At 31.9% G+C, this 18,305-nt stretch overlaps 1 protein-coding gene across 1 annotated transcript; it reads left to right on the forward strand.

Annotated features, from left to right (window-relative positions):
- Positions 1 to 10,789: 10,789 nt before the first annotated feature.
- On the forward strand, positions 10,790 to 17,791 carry LOC134694863 (uncharacterized). The gene is made up of 3 exons (XM_063555962.1): positions 10,790 to 11,010; positions 13,527 to 13,734; positions 14,274 to 17,791. The coding sequence occupies exons 1-3, from the start codon at positions 10,813 to 10,815 to the stop codon at positions 17,789 to 17,791; spliced, it is 3,924 nt and encodes a 1,307-aa protein (XP_063412032.1). The 5' UTR covers positions 10,790 to 10,812.
- The last annotated feature ends 514 nt before the right edge of the window (positions 17,792 to 18,305 follow it).

Below are 18,305 nucleotides of genomic sequence, written 5' to 3' on the forward strand. Positions count from 1 at the left end.
AGGCTTACTTCATACAGGAACTTCGTAGGAAGAAAGATAAGAAGTTACAATATCTTTTAACTCTTCTTTCCGCTATATACATGATTATGATATAGATGACGTTCTTTCAGTAAAAAATTCAAAAGTTGGTGAATATGTTGAACGCATCTATCCCATCAATTTCCAGATAAAGGATACACCAGATAAAGTTAAGTCGGCCTCATATCTTGACTTACATCTAGAAATTCACAATGAGGGTCGGTTGAAAACAAAACTTTACGACAAAAGAGATGAGGTCAGCTTTCAATTGTGGACTTTCCATTTCTAAGTAGCTACATTCCAGCAGCACCTGCATACGGGGTATATATCTCTCAAAGTATCTTGGACGATAATCTGAGCTTTTGGCATGTGTGAGAGGTGTAATTATGGGGTGTTTGTTACAAACACATCCACTAACGTGAAAGTTGAAAGCTTGAAACGTATTCAATGTGCCCTATCTAAAACTTATCTGTAGCGTTTTCAACGCGCTTGTAGCGTATGTATTACGTGCGTGTAGCGTACAAGGTTACGCTTAGCAAACGCTTCAGCTGAATAAAAATGTTTATGCTGCATAAACATGTCTTGCAGTTATAGCGTTTGCTAAGCGTATACCTTTGCATTTCGACGTACTTCAAACTTATGCAAAGCGCGTTTAACGCTTGCTCAGCGTTGCTCTGGCGTGCAACTAACGTATACGGAGTTTGTCAATTTTCTCTGTACGTCTGGTGCACACTGGTCTTAACCATAATGTGTGAAGCCGGTATTATAACACCTTGCTTTCCTCTTATAAGCATATATATATTTGCACACGTATAAAAATTGCGATTTTTATCCAACGCAATCATAGGTTTGGACGTAGTTTTCAATTTAGACTCGTTTATATTTTTTCGGTTGGGCTTGTATCATATTTTCCCTCCGGTTTATATGATCCGTTCATCCTATATTGACTCTTAAAATTCAGGAGTTTATCTAAAAATGAGGGTACTTTTTATATGGCCTTCCTAATACCGTTTCGATCCCTAACATCACTAAAGAGACATTTATTGTCGAAATCCGGATCTGGTGTACTAAAACATATTTAAACCGTATATTTGTGGCATATCATCGTGGCCACAAGTTAAAATTTCTTTTTCTGTTTAGTATTAAATTTATATTAAGATCCATTTTGTTACATCTTGTGATCAATCTTATTTGGCAATCGCCAATGGCAGTCAGTAGGGTTATAGAACATCAGTTGTTCGACCTGTAAGTCAAATGCGTTTTGTTTAAATATACATTTTCACTTTTTTGGTCTTTTGGAAAATGTTGTTTGTGCTGTTTTTAGACCCTTCTACAACGAAACCTGTTTTACATGCACACGTATAAAAAATGCGGGTTTTATCCAACGCAATCATAGGTTTGAACGTAGTTTTCAATTTAGACTCGTTTATATTTTTCGGTTGGGCTTTTATCATATTTTCCCTCCGGTTTATATGATCCGTTCATCCTATATTGACCCTTAAATTAAATTCAATTTTTTGCAAGAGTTTATCTAAAAATGAGTGTACTTCTTAAAATGAGGGTCCTTTTTATATGGCCTTCCAAATACCGTTTCGATCCCTAACATCACTGAAGAGACAGTCAATGTCGAAATTCGGATCTGGTGTACTAAAAACATATTTAAACCGTCTCTTTGCGGCATAACATCGTGGCCACAAATTAAAATTTCTTTTTCTGTTTAGTATTAAATTTATATTAACATCCATTTTGTTACGTCTTGTGAACAATCTTATTTGGCAATCGCCAATGGCAGTCAGCAGGGTTATAGAACATCAGTTGTTCGACCTGTTAGTCAAATGCGTTTTGTTTAAATATACTTTTTCACTTTTTGGGTATTTTGAAAAATGTTTGTGCTGTTTTTAGACCCTTCTACAACGAAATTTGTTTTCATGCACACGTATACAAATTGCGTTTTTTATCCAACGCAATCATAGGTTTGAACGTAGTTTTCAATTTAGACTCGTTTATATTTTTTCGGTTGGGCTTTTATCATATTTTCCCTCCGGTTTATATGATCCGTTCATCCTATATTGACCTTTAGAATTGAAGAGTTTATCTAAAAATGAGGGTACTTCTAAAAATGAGGGTCCTTTTTATATGGCCTTCCAAATACCGTTTCGATCCCTATCATCACTGAAGAGACATTTATTGTCGAAATCCGGATCTGGTGTACTAAAAACATATTGACACCGTATCTTTGTGGCATAACATGGTGGCCACAAGTTAAATTAGTATAATATTTATATTAACATCCATTTTGTTGCGTCTTGTGATCAATCTTATTTGGCAATCGCCAATGGCAGTCAGCAGTTGTTTGACCTGTTAGTCAAATGCGTTTTGTTTAAATATATTTTTTCACTTTTTTGGTCTTTTGGAAAATGTTGTTTGTGCTGTTTTTAGACCCTTCTACAACGAAACTTGTTTTACATGCACACGTATGAAAATTGCGGGTTTTATCCAACGCAATCATAGGTTTGAACGTAGTTTTTAATTTGGACTCGTTTATATATGTATATATATAAGTTTAAAAATTGATCAAATTCTTCAAAAAACATTTGTTGTTTGAAATGAGTACCTTGCGTCTGGCGTACTAAATTTTAATCCTGGTACCTTTGATAGCTATTTACTACTTTTTGTATTTGTTCTGATTGTGTTTAAAATATTTTAAAATATGTTACTGGGTTTAATGATATTTTATTATATTTCTATGGATACAAATCTATAAAACGGCAAGTTTTTTTTAGAAAGCTTTTACTTGTATGCTATTACGTTTAGTACTGCTGTGTAAAGACATGATACATAATACACGTTTACACACCGGATTAATTCAGTTCTTTAGTTTAATATTATACAATCAAATATTCTGTTGTCAATTATTATTGCGAGTCCTATTTACATTCAGATATCAATGTGTGTATTAAAAGGAGATTTCTCAAATTGTTTGGTAGTGCAGATGAACAAATCTTAATAATGTAAAACTATGTATAGAAGTGTGTGTTTACGGTCATTGAAGTTGTAGATTCACGTGAACACAAATCATTTAATCAAATTTGTGTTTCTGGTTAAACTTGGATACTATGGATGAACGTTAATTAGTTATAATTAATAATATTTTTGAGTCATTACAAATATATTTGTCTCCTGCCTGCTTACGGAGACAATAAAATATGTTAAACAGGTAGGTGAATTTTTTTGTTTTTATTTTTAAATTTACCATAGATGACTTGTGTTTCTGTATGAATTTTACCAACTTAAATTAGAAGATTTCAACAGCTTATATAAAAAATGAAATTGTCTTATTTTTTTCCGTTTTATTCGAATTATTGTCATTGTTCAGTCCCTTTGATGACGCAGCTGATTCCCAGAGGGTAAACTTTTTTTTTATTATTATTATGTTTGACATTGTTCTGTAAATATATAAAGAAGATTTTGAGAATAATTAAACAGTCTCCTGTTAAAGAAAAGCCTATATAAAAGTTAAAGTACATTTTTACATAAAACCTCAAAACACAAATATCAGCAACATACATTTTTATTGGAAGTAAACTATACATACACAAAGAAAAAAGTAAAATGTTATGGTCGTGATTGAGGGTCGTTAAATTATGTATACTTTTATTTCAAAATGAAGAGGACATTTTTCTCTTTTCTTTCTACTTAAACAACAAATTGTTCTCTTTTTTTTTACTTAATATGTTTCCCTATAATTTTTTTCTTGGCGTTTTGTTTGTGCAATATATTGACCTATATATATAATTCTCTAATCTGTTAACCCCATCAATACCCTCAGATAATAGTTTCACAGTATTAAAAGTGTTTTGTGTAATGAGGTCAGTATACCAACATACATGTTGATATGACATATATGAAAAGAAAATTGTAAAGAAAGACAGATGCATACATATTTTGTATTAATTCTTCTTATGACCACTGCACATTAGTGCACGGAACTTAAATCGTCATGACGCAGAAGTAGTTAGGCGTGTTATACCCTACGTTTATACACACTCGTGAATTTGTCATATATTTCATTTTAGCTCACCTGGCCAAGAGGGCTAACCGAGCTTTTCACATCACTTCGCCCGTATCTTCCTTTTTGAATTTTAACTGCTTCTCTGAAACTACATCCAAATTGAACCAAACTTGGGCCGAATCATCCTCGGTCATCAATAAAGGTGGCCGTCATGATTAAAAACGAAAATTGGGGTGAATTGAAGTTTTTGGCTTAAATCTCTGAAACTAAAGCATGTACACAAATCTCGTAGCAGGTCAAGATCTGTGCGCTCTGAAATTTTTAGATTCATCAGACAACACGTTGTTGGGTTGCTGTCCTTGTAAAGGTATTTTTACCAAATTTTTGTAGGTTTTTGGTTTTCAACAAGAATATTATTAAAGATAGAGATAAACTGTAAACAGCACATTTATATAGCAAAGTACGATCTACAAAGAAAATGAATAATGTAGTCATTTGTAAAAATTTCCGGTTGACAACGCTTTAATTTTTTTGGAAAACTAAGGATTTTCTTATCCCAGGAAGAGTTTACCTTAACCTTATTTCATACAACTTTTCTGGAATTTGGGTCCGTTTTTTAAGATGGCTACAATCTGTTGGGAGTAAGATGTAAAATGATTATTTTTTTTAGAGTTTCTTTTGATTTTTAGGCAAACATGTATTTTGAACCTTATTTTTTTATGAGAAATGGTTGCCATTAAAACAACTTTCCGAAGGAGACTAAATGACACACCAATTAACAATTACATGTCAACTTATGACTTTCAACAGCAAAACCTATACCGCATAGTCAGATATAAAATTACCAAACAAACGAAAACCATTGAATTACAGGGACAGACACATACATACAGAATGTGTCGGGGTTAAATATGTTAGCTGGATCCCAACTCTCCCCTTAACCTGGTACATTGGTGAAACAGTACAACAACAAAAACGAACTATACACATCAGTCGAAAAAGGCAAAACTCGTCAGATGGATACAAATAGAAATACATCTAACAAAACCCCAGAGTGGACTTGATAACTGGATTTTTCAACTGAAGAGGAAATAATTGTTAATTAGTTTTTTCCCATGTAATGTAGTTTCATAACAGAAAATACTTAACCTTTGATAGTTGTTTGATTAAGATTACAAAGAAAACCACTTAAAACAAACCTATTTGAAATCACGAGTCAGTAACGAAAGACGGAAATGGTATATCTTTTTAGTGTATCTCGAAATGAATGACAAAAATATAATACAATAATCATACTATGAAAGTCTGGAATTTAAAAGCACATATGTTTTAAATTACATTTTTAACAAAGCATAAAGTTAACGATAAATTTATATTTGTTATCTGAAATAATGAAGAACTATTAATTAATTATGGTTGTAAAAGTAATTGTATACCCCCCTTTTCATGATAGAAGAAAGTGGGGCATTATGTTTTCTATTCTGTGCGTCTAGGTTACGTGTTTTTTTATTAAGTAAATATAAGATTCATGATAAATTGAACTCTTGATATTATATCGCAGAATACTGTTATAATTACATGGTTTACTGAACATACAAATGTGCTAAATACATTCTAACAATTCATGACATTTCATTGATTACAATGTTAAATGAATTTTGCTCATTGTTGAAGGCCGTACGATGTTTTATAGTTTCAAACTTCTATACTATCTGGTCTCTGGTGGAGAGTTGTTTTATTGGCTATCATACCACATCATGTTTTGATGATTAAAAAAGTGTTTGCTAAAATGTAATGCGTTCACGTGATTTTATTAAATTCCTATTTGCCATCTCAGTTACAAAGTTAAGTAGTGAATTGAACGAAGACTACACCGATGTGTGTTTTCAGTTCATGCAGCTACACACTGAATTTGAATAAATTTGAGAACTTGTTGACAGAACTACAACACAATTGTATAATCTTTTCCCTTAATTGGCCTTCAAAAATTCAGTGGAAAACTATAGGGTATAATAAACCACTTCTTTCCTAGCCTTAAAAGCTGAAGCTATTTCAAGATGATATTTTATCTTTTACATTTTTGATGAGCCTTCACATTCAAGCAACCTCTTATATTGCATTATTCAAAAAGGAAAATATTTGTTATTCCGTAAGGTAAAGTGCCCAGTTTCTTATTATATAATCACTGTTCAAAGTTGATCATATTACATGTATATTTATACACAATAAAGAGTTATTTCCCCTTAATTTCTTATATATGAATGTGCTCTGCCCTCTGTGTCATACACACACACAAATTAGCTTTCTCAAAAACTTACATGAGAAGTTTGGCTAATCCTAGCTGTATGTTAAAATGAAGTAATTATTTATACATGCAGGCGACAATAGAATTAAATAAAGAAAGGAAATGGGGAATGTGTCAACAGCAGAGGTCACCAACAGGTCTTCAATGCAGCGAGAAATTCCTGCACCCTGCGGCGTCCTTCAGCTAATATTGAACAAATTGTTTGATAAGAATCACAAGTTAACACATCAAATACTGATGATAAAAAGAAGTGACCACAATGCACTTACACGTGAACTCGTGCTGACCCGCAATGCCATTGACCAATAAGAAAGATAATATCCGGTCATGCATTGGACATAAAAGAAATTTCTCTGCACATGAAAACAAGTTATCTAATTTCAACAATTCATCGTTTAATTAAGTAGGACACTCTGACCCTTTGACCAGACTAGAGACATTATACATTTACAGTAATAATAGCTCACTCTTTTATTTAAGTCGGTTAGTAGTAACCAATTAAACAGAATTATCTTCTCTGCTGTCTTAAATTATTTTATTCCGCTTAATTTTCAATTAGCAAATAAAATTGGTTATTTTGAATCCGATTAAAACCCATGCGTAAAGTATTGTACCAAAATGTATTTTCAAAAGGATCTATAAAATAGATAAATTATTTTTCTGAATTTAGACAATGAAAACTTAGAAAGGAGTAGGTCCGGTAAGGACCGATTTTGGCCCCAAATTTCAGGTTTATCTGACGAAAGATTTTGACCACTTTTTAAACACTTAAATGGCTATTTCATTTGATTCAATTAGTTTATGTGAAATATTTTAACTGATTTAGTCATTAAAAACGATCCGATTCAAGCTTAAATATGAAAAATCTACCAAATTGAATTATGCCGAAAAATGTCACTTTTCATATGTTTTTTTGTCAAAAATGAAAGTGGTAGCATCCACAACAATTATATGTGTTATGAGTTATCATCAAATACAACTTACATTTCCATATTAAGGATGAACACGAATGCGACCACTTTCGTTTTACACAGAAACCATCTTAAATTTAACTAAAATGCTAGAATTGTGAAGATTTTAGTAATTTAGCATGACTTAATGGTGCTAATACCCGATATATGCGCATTGTTTTGTCAAAAACAGCCCGTATTTATGTAGCAGAAGCATTCTTCTGTCAAATAGATTACTTAAAGTTTACATTTTAACAATTTTGTAAACTGCCATATTTTGGGGCCAAAAAGAGGTCTTACTGGCTCCTTTTTCTACGGACATGTATGTCACAAAGACAGCAAAATATTTTATAATGATGCAACTTTATTTGGAACATAACAAACAAGACTGTATAGGGAAATTCACAACTTTCATGATCAGAAAAGAGGCAAACATTGAGCTATTTTTTTTGTTATAGCTGTAATCCTGTCATGAAGAATAAGACGCGATTTTATCATCAAAGTTTTTTTTAAATTAGTTTGATGCTTAAACTCATTGTTTAAAGATCTTACAGTTAGTCAAAGACACTACACTTTTTTCTAAAATCGCACAAACGAAACACTTGACACTTTTAATATCCTTGGAATCTTTGAAACACTATTGGGTTTAAAACTAAACGGGTCAAAAACAAAAAGCATTTGGTTAGGAAATATAATGCATCGTAAAAATCAATTAGAAAATGTTGTATGGAATAACAGATCAACTAAAAATCCAGAAAGTTAATTTGGAACTTAACACATTGGCGGATTCAGGACTTTGCAACGAAGGCCCACTGACTGCCTAAGATGGGACCGCTACAGTCTTGCTTCAGTGATTCCTTATATAATCAACAAATAATTTCCCACCAAAGGGGGTCAAGGGTCCCTACCCCTGGATCCGCCTATGAATCAAGCTGAATGTACATTGTAATAAGCTGAATACTGAAAACATGATACAAAATGTGACAAATTTATACATTACTGTAAAGGGAGAAATCTTACAATGATAGGTAAAATAACAATTGTAGAATATCGTATTATATCAAACCTTACAGATCTAGCCTCAGTTACAAAACTTCCACATGAATTTATTCAAGATTTTCATATATTTCAAAGTCGAAATTTAAAGCTTTGAAATGTCAAAATATCGACTTTGAAAAAATGCATATTTCGTTTTACTATGTCCCTAATACGCTTCTGTATGAGAACTCAAAATTTTTAAATCCGTCTGTCATATGCATTTGTTTAAATATACATGTAGCTGCTTTTTAAGTGGGTAGGTTTGCATCATTACATAATTTCAATTTTATTTTTTGCCTGGGCTTTCATTAAAATTTAAAGAATGTTTTAGAAATAAACAAATATTTTACATTTCAAATAGGTTGTTTATGATAGTATATATGACAAGCGGAGTTCCTGACTAAATACTGTGAATCCTAATTGTTAAACAGAGGTTATAAAGTGTAATCATGGCTTCGATTTCACAACTTACAGAAGAAGAGGGAAATTTCACCAGATTTTTCTTGCTCAACTTTAAAGTGTCACCTGAGATTGCAAGGCGATTCTTTGATGGACTATTTCCACCAACACACCTGGCTCAAATCATCAACAATAGTATGAGTGCCATCATGAAGTTGAACAAATCAAAACGAATCAATGCAGCCCAATTAGAAATACTAAGGGGTGTCCCAGGAACGGTATGGTCTTCATATCTCCCCTCATTGACCAGAACAACACGTAAATATTTATAGTTGTCTAACGCATCTATTTTAATTTTTAAAATGAAGTCTTGATATCTTTTTTGATTGCAGTTTTAATACATCTCTAGCAACTTACAATCACACACCACAATCGGAAATACATGAAATGTTGTTCTACCTCAAATTATGCATTAAATGGACTATCAGTCTTGATGATATCCTTAACCCAGGAGTGAACGACATGATTTGTAACATACCTTTATACAATTATCCGTTTTTTAATGTTTAAACTATAGAGAAACAAAGTGAAGCCCTCTCAGGCCGTAGGTCTTGTGAGGTTTTTCTCTCAGTCGGCGTTCGTCGTCTGTCGTCGTCGTGCGATTTCTTTTGCAAAACAATCTCTTCTGAAACAGCCCTGCCAAAACCCACAGTTGGCCACACTTGTTACTTGGTTAAATAGATTTAAAATGTATCTGACGACCCCGCTTACCAACCAAGATGGCCGACATGTATAAAATTAGAACAGGGGGATAAGATATAAGTTTGGTCTTTTATTTTGAAAACCGCTATCAATAGAAAAAAAATCTCATAGGGGCAGTAATGTTCTGAATGGAAAGCTTCACTAATTATCAATCGTCAAATCTTTCAGACACTCTCCTAGTGGAGTAAATGCCCTAAAATGACGATTTATTCCCCTTTTCTCATTTTGTCTTTCATCTTGGAACTATATCATATAGCTTAATAGAGAAACTTTAAACAGCAAAACTGATCAACAAGACACGATATTCAAATAAGTTAGTATAGCAAAAATCTTTAATCGACTCCTTATAAGAGTTTATGCCCTTTAACGACAATTTTATATATATTTTTTATTTTTGACTAAAATATTAAAAGCTACAAAAGATATATTAACGCTTTAAACAGTTTGAGTTCTGTCAAGGACTGTTTGTCTATATCTTAAAACCGTAATAGATAGATAGAAACTTAAAATATGATAAAAAGACAAGATCCGCAAACAGGTCAAATTCTGCCTGAAGTTAGAAAAGAGGATTGATGAAGATTTTGTTTTACTTTTTTTTTTTTATTGTTTTTAGGAAAAACTAAATCAAATGGTAAGAAACTTTAAACAGTAGTCGATACTGTTGAAGGTGAACGTAGACCTAGTTTAGCCCCACATGTTTTAAAGAGCGTCTTGTTTTTTTGTTCTGTTAAATTGTTCCTTTTAAAATTGTTACACGATGATGACTGTTGTACCCATATTTTGACTATCTTATTTATTATGTCTATTTAGTTAACGCATCATTGTAAATATAACGGAATTTGACGAGACTGTCAACAAAGTGAGAGGTTTAGCGCTATAAAACCAGGTTTAATCCACCATTTTCTACATTTGAAAATGCATGTACCAAGTCAGGAATATGACAGTTCTTGACCATTCGTTTTTTATGTGTTTTGTCATCTGATTTTGCCATCTGCTTATGAACTTCCGATTACATTTTACTCTGAGTTCAGTTTATTTGTGATTTTACCTTTTATGTCCATTTTTTATCTGTAGAACTATTGCGGTCCTTGGTCACACTTGGCTTGCATATAATCAACTGTGACCCTTCCTAATGAAGGAACATCCAGAAAAGGACTTCCTACGCTCGAAATTATTAACGGGTTGTTTTACTTTTTTAATATTGTAATGCTGTAAATTTTGTTAGATGAAAGAACGTTTTGAAAATGTCACTGGTGTGAAATACTTCAGCAGATATAGACATTTTTGGTTTTTTTCTAGCGACCTGTTCCAAGGACTTTGATCTGACAATGATGATATGTCTGTTACGTAATATTGGAGGTTTATCAAAACCCTCCAATGGATGGGATCAACTTCCGCATCCGACTGATACGTCACCGGGGGCGGCTCTTGCTATCCTGAAGTGGTACAGAAACCAGTTGGCCCATACAACAGTTTCCTCTATGGATAAAAAAGAATTCACACTCAAATGGACGAAGGTTGATAACGTATGTTGTAACAAGTAATGCACATTTCTTTGATTTGTTTAAATATAATTGTAATTTAGACATAACATTAACCATGAGAAGTGTTTTAATACATGGGTGAACTATGTTAATTTAGATCATCAAATAAAATATATAATAATAGTTTTATTTGCAAAAATACACCCATATGGGTCAAGCAAACACAAATACAACATTTAATACAGACAGTGAAGAATTACAAATATAAACATAAAAAAAAAAAACATAGTTATAAATGGTAATTAATGTAGCCTTTGATGGACATGAACCTCATTTTCGCAATTCTAATGATTGCTTTAGAAAGTCACCAATTTCTGTAAAAAGCTCAGATTAAGGATTTAAAAGTTGTTTTAGCTTTAAAAGTGGTTGATAATTTGTAAAATCAGGATTTAAATTATTAATCTTTAAAAATAAGCAATCTCTTAAAGTTGAGTTTAGTTTGCAGTATAGTAAAAAATGGTATTCATCATCAATTTTATTACAAAGTTTACATAACCTTTGATCTCTGGGTACATTTTTATATCTTCCCATTTCAACTTCTAGGTTATGGTCACTAACCCTTAATTTAGAAATTAATTGTCTGGTTTTAAAATTTGATTCTTTTAATAAATAATTTTCAATTTTTATCTCAGTTTTTAATTGACTATATAGAAATAATTTCGAACTGTCTGTTATAGAAGAAAGTTTATTCAAGACTTTTTTTGTATAAAATTCATGTGATACCTGTTTAAACTTCATCTTTAAGGAATATTTAATTTTATTGTATGGTTTATCACAAGTTTCAAAATCTTTAGCATTTAATCCAGTCTCTTTAAAAATATTTAGAGCAAATGTATACCAACTATGAAAACCATCATTATGCAGGGACTTATTTAATTCATAGGCTTCTTTTAACAGAGGATTAATATCATTGGTATGAAATCTACAGAAATATAGCATAACTTGTGGTTTAATAAATGAAGCCATAGAAAATCTGCCCAGTTCTGTTTTGGCTGAAATATTACATGCAGTTTTTCTAAGTCCTAGGACAGATTTACAGTATTTATTATGAATCATTTCATAGCAAAATTTATCTTCTAAGGACAAAGTATCACAAACAGAACCATGTTGTTCTGAACGTTTCAAAGATTTAAACATGGATAAATAATCTTCCATTAACCATACCTCACTATTATATAATAAAACAGGTCTTATTAAGACATCAAAAAGTTTGCATGATAAATTAACAGGGATGGATTGAAATGTTAGAAAATCTACTTTTTAAAGCAAATAGGACCTTCAATCCCTTTTTTGATAACTCTTGGATAGCATTTTTAAAATTACCCGTATAGTTTAATAATAATGTTTCCTAAAAAATTGTATTCTTTAGTCTCATTTAATTGGATGTTTTTATACCATACCACAGGGGTGGGAGAAAATTTATTCTGAAACGTCATTACTTTAGTTTTTTTAGTATTAACTGTTAATTGCCAGTCATAGCAGTACTTCTCTAGTTTATTTATTGCATTCTGCAGTCCTATATGTGAACTTGACATTATTACCAAATCTTCTGCAAAACTCAAGCTGGACAATTCAGATTTTTGAAGGACTAAAGGTTTACAAGTATTGTCAAAAATCTGATGTAGATCATTAATAAAACAATTAAAAATAGTAGGGCTTAAACTATCCCCTTGCTTAACACCTCTTTCCAATATGAAGGATTTAGAAATTTTATTATCAATTTTAATAGAAGATTCTGTTAAGTTATACATATCACTAATTACCTCAATATACATGTAGGTAAAATGTTTTTCTTAAGAACAAATGTAATCACTGCAGTTTGGATGGTGCCAAATGAGTATGTTTACATGTCAAAGGATATACAAGGAAATATAACCTATGCTTTCTTACGCGCGCTTGGCGTAATTATAAAATTTTAATCCTGGTATATATGATGAGTTTATTTGCAACCACTTGGTCGATACCACTGTAGGTTGAGATTTATTTCCCCGAGGGTATCACCAGCCCAGTAGTCAGCACTTCTGTGTTGACCTGAGTGATCATTGATATGTTCATAAATATAAATAAACTGTTGACAAAACTTTGAATTTTTGAAAAACTAAGGCTTTTCTACCTCAGAAATAGATTATCTTAGCTGTATTTGGCAAAACTTTTTAGGAATTCTTGGTCTTCAATGCTCTTCAACTTTGTACTTTATTTGTCCCTTTAAACTTTTTTTGATTCGAGCGTCACTGATGAGTCTTTTTGAGACGAAACTTGCGTCTAGCGTAATTATAAAATTTTAATCCTGGTATCTATGCTGAGTTTATTACCAAGCAAAAGTAGTTCAAAAATATGTAATGTTCTCAAAATATGAAAGATACATTATTCCTCTTTAAACTAACTAAAGGCTCTTAAACATAGAAAGACTATGATATATCTGTATAGGGATAGACTATGTTATGTACAATTTAGAGATAAGATTATCTTTCATTACTTGTTTACCTGTCTTGTTTTAGGCACTGACATCTTTAAATAATGGTCAAAGACCACAACAGGTCACTGAAATCTTGAGTTACGATCTTGATGGAGAACAAGCAAAAACATTAGCGAAAGAGGAACTGAAGCAACTGACAAAAGATTATCTGGATTGTGAAAAGGAAAAAGAACAGATAGAATATGAATACACCTACTACAGGGAGAGAAATCTTCCTAAAAACATTGAAGGTTTGTATTTTAATAGAATAAAAAAACACCAGCTTGAAGTTGAAGTGACTAAACACAGATTGAGTTACAGTTAGTTTGATACAGTTTATTTTTTTGCTTCATTTAGCAGTAAATATTAGGTTGATTAATGTCAGTTCTACGTCCAATAACTCAAGTAGGTGTCGACAAAATGAAATGGTGTTTGTTATAACTATACATTACACTTACGACATATACGTTTGCATGTTCAATTAGTATCTTTCCTCTTCTTTAACAACAGACGAGTTTGAATTATTCAAATTTATCATTCTAAGGTTTACCTTTTACGAATTCTGGAAAAAAAAACATCAATAACTTCTGCATACTTATATATGGACCTATTTAAAATTTCAACACTATCAGGAAGTTAATAACAACTAGCAATCTAAATTTACAAATGTCTTATTTGTTGTGCTTTAATTCCTTACCTTGATAATGTTGATTTTTTTATATTTGGAGTTTCTGTTCAATTTGTCAACGACAATTCTACTGAATATACATATGTATATCTAATTTTACAGAAGCAAATGCAGCTTTCGTTGAAACATGGGTAAAAGATGATGAAAATTTTTGTGAGACAATGGGATCAAAACTTGTTTATGATAAAGTTAAAGATTGTAACTGTATTGTGGTAACATCAAATTTAGGATTAGGAAAGACGGCCACAATCCGACATATTGCATTGAAATTTCAACTGGAAGGATTTGAACTTGTCCCCGTAGAATCCCCGATTGATATAATCCAATATAAAACAAATAGAAAACAAATGTTTCTTATTGATGATGTCCTTGGCAAACACAGTTTAAGTCCGACCCTCTTAGGTAAATGGGAAAGATTCAACGATAAGCTAATGAGTTGTTTAAACACAGAAAATGGTTCGAAAAAAATATTGTGTACACTTAGATTACAAATAGCCCTCCAAAAACGATTTAAAACTGCATTGACAATTTTAAACAAAGAAGTCATAAATTTAGAGCACGAATCTAATGCTCTTTCGAAAGAGGAAAAACAGATAATATTATTGAAACATCTACGGAGTAGTACTATAGAAAAAGAAATCAAAACAGAGGAGCTAGAGTCAATGTGTGAAACGAATTATGCATTTCCTCTTCTTTGCAAATTAATTTCAACTAATGAGGAAAGATTCAAAAAAAGAATGACATTTTTTAAGCAACCATTATCGCTTCTAAATGAGGAACTAGATAAACTAAGGAATGACGATAAAACGTTATATTGTACTTTGGTAATATGTATGTTGTTTGACGGTTCATTAAGTAGAAGTATGCTTGATATTGACTCGAATGAAAGTGATGAGAAAATATACAAAATAATGCAAACTTGCGGACTTCAGAACATGTCTAAGAAGGCACTTGGGGAAAGCGCATTTTCTGCTTTAGGATCTTATCTAACAAAGGACAGTTACAATTTCAGGTTTATTCACGATGCTCTTGAAGAGACTGTGGGTTTTCATTTTTGCACTTTCAATCCCAAAGAAATGTTTGAAGACTGCAATATCTTGTTTATTCGAGATAGGGTCAGAGTTAATTCCAATGTAAACACAGATGGCAATTTTGAACAAAATATTGTGATTCTTCGGGAAGATGATTTGAATGAGGATCATGTTAAACCATTATATACTAGATTGCGGACCGAATTAGAACGGGGAAGATTTTCGAATTTGTTAATGAGTGGCCTTTGTAAAAATAGAAACTTTGTAGAAATATTTGGAAACCATATTAAAACAAATCAGAGAAAAATGGAATTGACTGGACCCTTCATGGGGAATAGTTCTGAGCGGAATCAGAGCAACGATCAATCTTTTTTAAAAAGAATTTTCGATATTGCATCAAAAAATGAATTCCAAGATAACAAAGATGCAATAAGTCGAGTAATAGAGGCTTCAACTAAAAGAAGTAAACTGCTGAACTGGATTGTCGCCTTTGGCTGTTATGAATTCTTTACACTTGTCTGGAGCGCGATAACACATTCAGATCGTAAAGGAATTCTAGGTAGAGATGATGAATACAACACCGATTTGTCGCCAGGCGTCAAACAATCTCCCAAACCCTTTTCAAAGTCATTTTTTCCTTTATCTGTTCTGGGTGGTAGTTTGGATATTGTGAAAACATTAATTTCTGAAGCCGCGGATGTAAACTGCTTTTCAGAATTTTTCGAAACACCTTTATATATAGCAGTTAAATCAGGGCGCTATGATATGGTACACTTACTTTTGAACCACGGAGCACAGATAAACCGACGATTATGGTTTGACATGAAGATTCCAGTTTTAGTTACTTCAAACAATTACAGACTAACCAGTTTGATTCTTCAGTATGATTTGAATCAGACCAAACTTCATAAAGCAGTCCGACATAATGACCTGCATATTTTGAGATCAAATATTTCATCCGATATTATTGATCATAAAACGAAGAGCGGATGGACTGTCCTCCATTATGTTGTATTATTAGATAATTTAGAAGCTTTGAAGGTTTTATTTGATGACGGATTGTCACAAAGTGATGATTCTTTTTTTAGCAGAAGACCGACACCGAGTGTAAACTTAGTTGACAATAACGGACATACTGCTCTATATCTAGCAGTAATAAACAACAATATCGAGATACTTTCGCTTTTGCTTCGTAATAAAGCCGACGTCAATATTCGTGATGATTTTAATAGACTCCCTTTACATTACACAACTAGTCAAAGTGTGACACAGTTATTGCTAACTCATAATTCTCAAAACAAGTATGGAAAAGGACCAATATCAGTTTTCAAGACCGCATGTTTAAATATTACTCTACAAACTGCTTTTAAAAATGTTTGTCGCGATAGTGTAAACATGCCAGACAATGAGGGAAATACACCCTTACATTCCGTTATAAACAGGTACCTCATAAAAAAGGAAAGCAGTGATTGTATAGAAACATTGTTAGAGAATGGGGCCAACCCTTGTTTATTCAATAACATGGGCATTTCAGCTTTAGAGTTAAGTAACTGTTGTGATACAGAAGGAAGATACATAAACAATATTGCAAAGTATAAACAATCACTTGATAAGACTCATATTGTATTTGCTTTTGCTACGTTCCTCTTTATTGCATTCGCTATTGGCCTGTTACTGAGTTTTCCATACCCTTATATAATTAATACGGAAAACCAGAATGCCTGTTATTGCAATGGACAAGTCACAGAATCGGACAATATTACCTTGATACAGGTGACGAGAAGCATATACGGTATTATACTAATTTTGTTGCCTTTTTTGTTATTTTCGTTGATAATGTATGACCATAGGTATTCAGGTCACCTGCGATGGTTTTTAATTTTGTTGTTAATAGAATGTGGATCTTTCGTATCGATTGGTGTATTTGTTTACGTTCACTTCATATACAATTTTATGTTTACCTTGACTGTAATAATTATTTGTCATATGTTATCTATAAAGATAATGGAATCTTCAACATATGGGATATTCAAGATATTCAAAGATAGGAAAATACTTAATATGAATTGCTCACAGTTGTACGAATGGTGTGTCCTCTATGTATTTCTTTTTATTTTTGTTGTAGGTTTACTGCCGATAGTTTTTTATGTAAAGATCTTCAAGTATAATCTATATGCGATGCCCGATATAAATACGCTGAAATTAACAGCTTTAAATTGTACAGAATTCAGTCCTCTAAATATATCATGTACTAGTTCTCCCTATAATATTACTTACAAAAGAGATGTCGATTTTTCTGTACAGTGTCGTTATGATCCCAATATTACAAGTTATAACGGTACATTTATAGTAGAATCAGAAGTTATAGACTGGTCAGTAATGGTTCACATCAATTTATTTTGGTTACATGTTATATGTATGTACTTTTTTATATACTGTATATCAGTACTTGGTAAGAAGGTAGTCACATTAACATCTAATAATTTCGTACATAAACCGAAAATACAGATGATTAATTATTCGGTAATATTTTTGTTTTTGTATTTTATCATGCTTTCTGTAATTTATGTTGACAAAGAAAATAAGTAAGGTGTACATTATTTCGAATTATTTCGACAACAATCTATTGATTTAACTGCTTTGAAATGAAAATCAAAGTTGCTTATACCTTTTTATACTCGATACATTGATATACTTACACCGATTGAATTTAAATAGTCAAGTCACAAATCAATATATAAGTCAGAACTAGACGAAAATAAAATAGATTCGCTAAAAATGTCAACGGGAAGAGTAGTCTCAATGTGACGATTCATTACAACAACAACACAAAAAAATCATTAATGCAAACCATGTACGTTTAACATTTGACGGTGAAAAGGATTAGTTGTAAAAAAAATCAAGAATTAGCTAACTTTCTTCATTAGATTATATCACTTACAGTTTGTTGTCTCACCAAAAAGTGAACGTAGCAAAACGCGAGACAAAGGGATATTTTTTTTTTGAAAATGTTATATTTTTGGACAAATATTAATGGCAGGGTCCATAACTGTTTATTTTCCATTTTTAAGTTCATCATTGATCAACAACAAAGACTATATAA

This window comes from Mytilus trossulus, chromosome 13 (genome assembly GCF_036588685.1).
Source record: "Mytilus trossulus isolate FHL-02 chromosome 13, PNRI_Mtr1.1.1.hap1, whole genome shotgun sequence".
Classification (NCBI taxonomy): Eukaryota; Metazoa; Mollusca; class Bivalvia; order Mytilida; family Mytilidae; genus Mytilus; species Mytilus trossulus.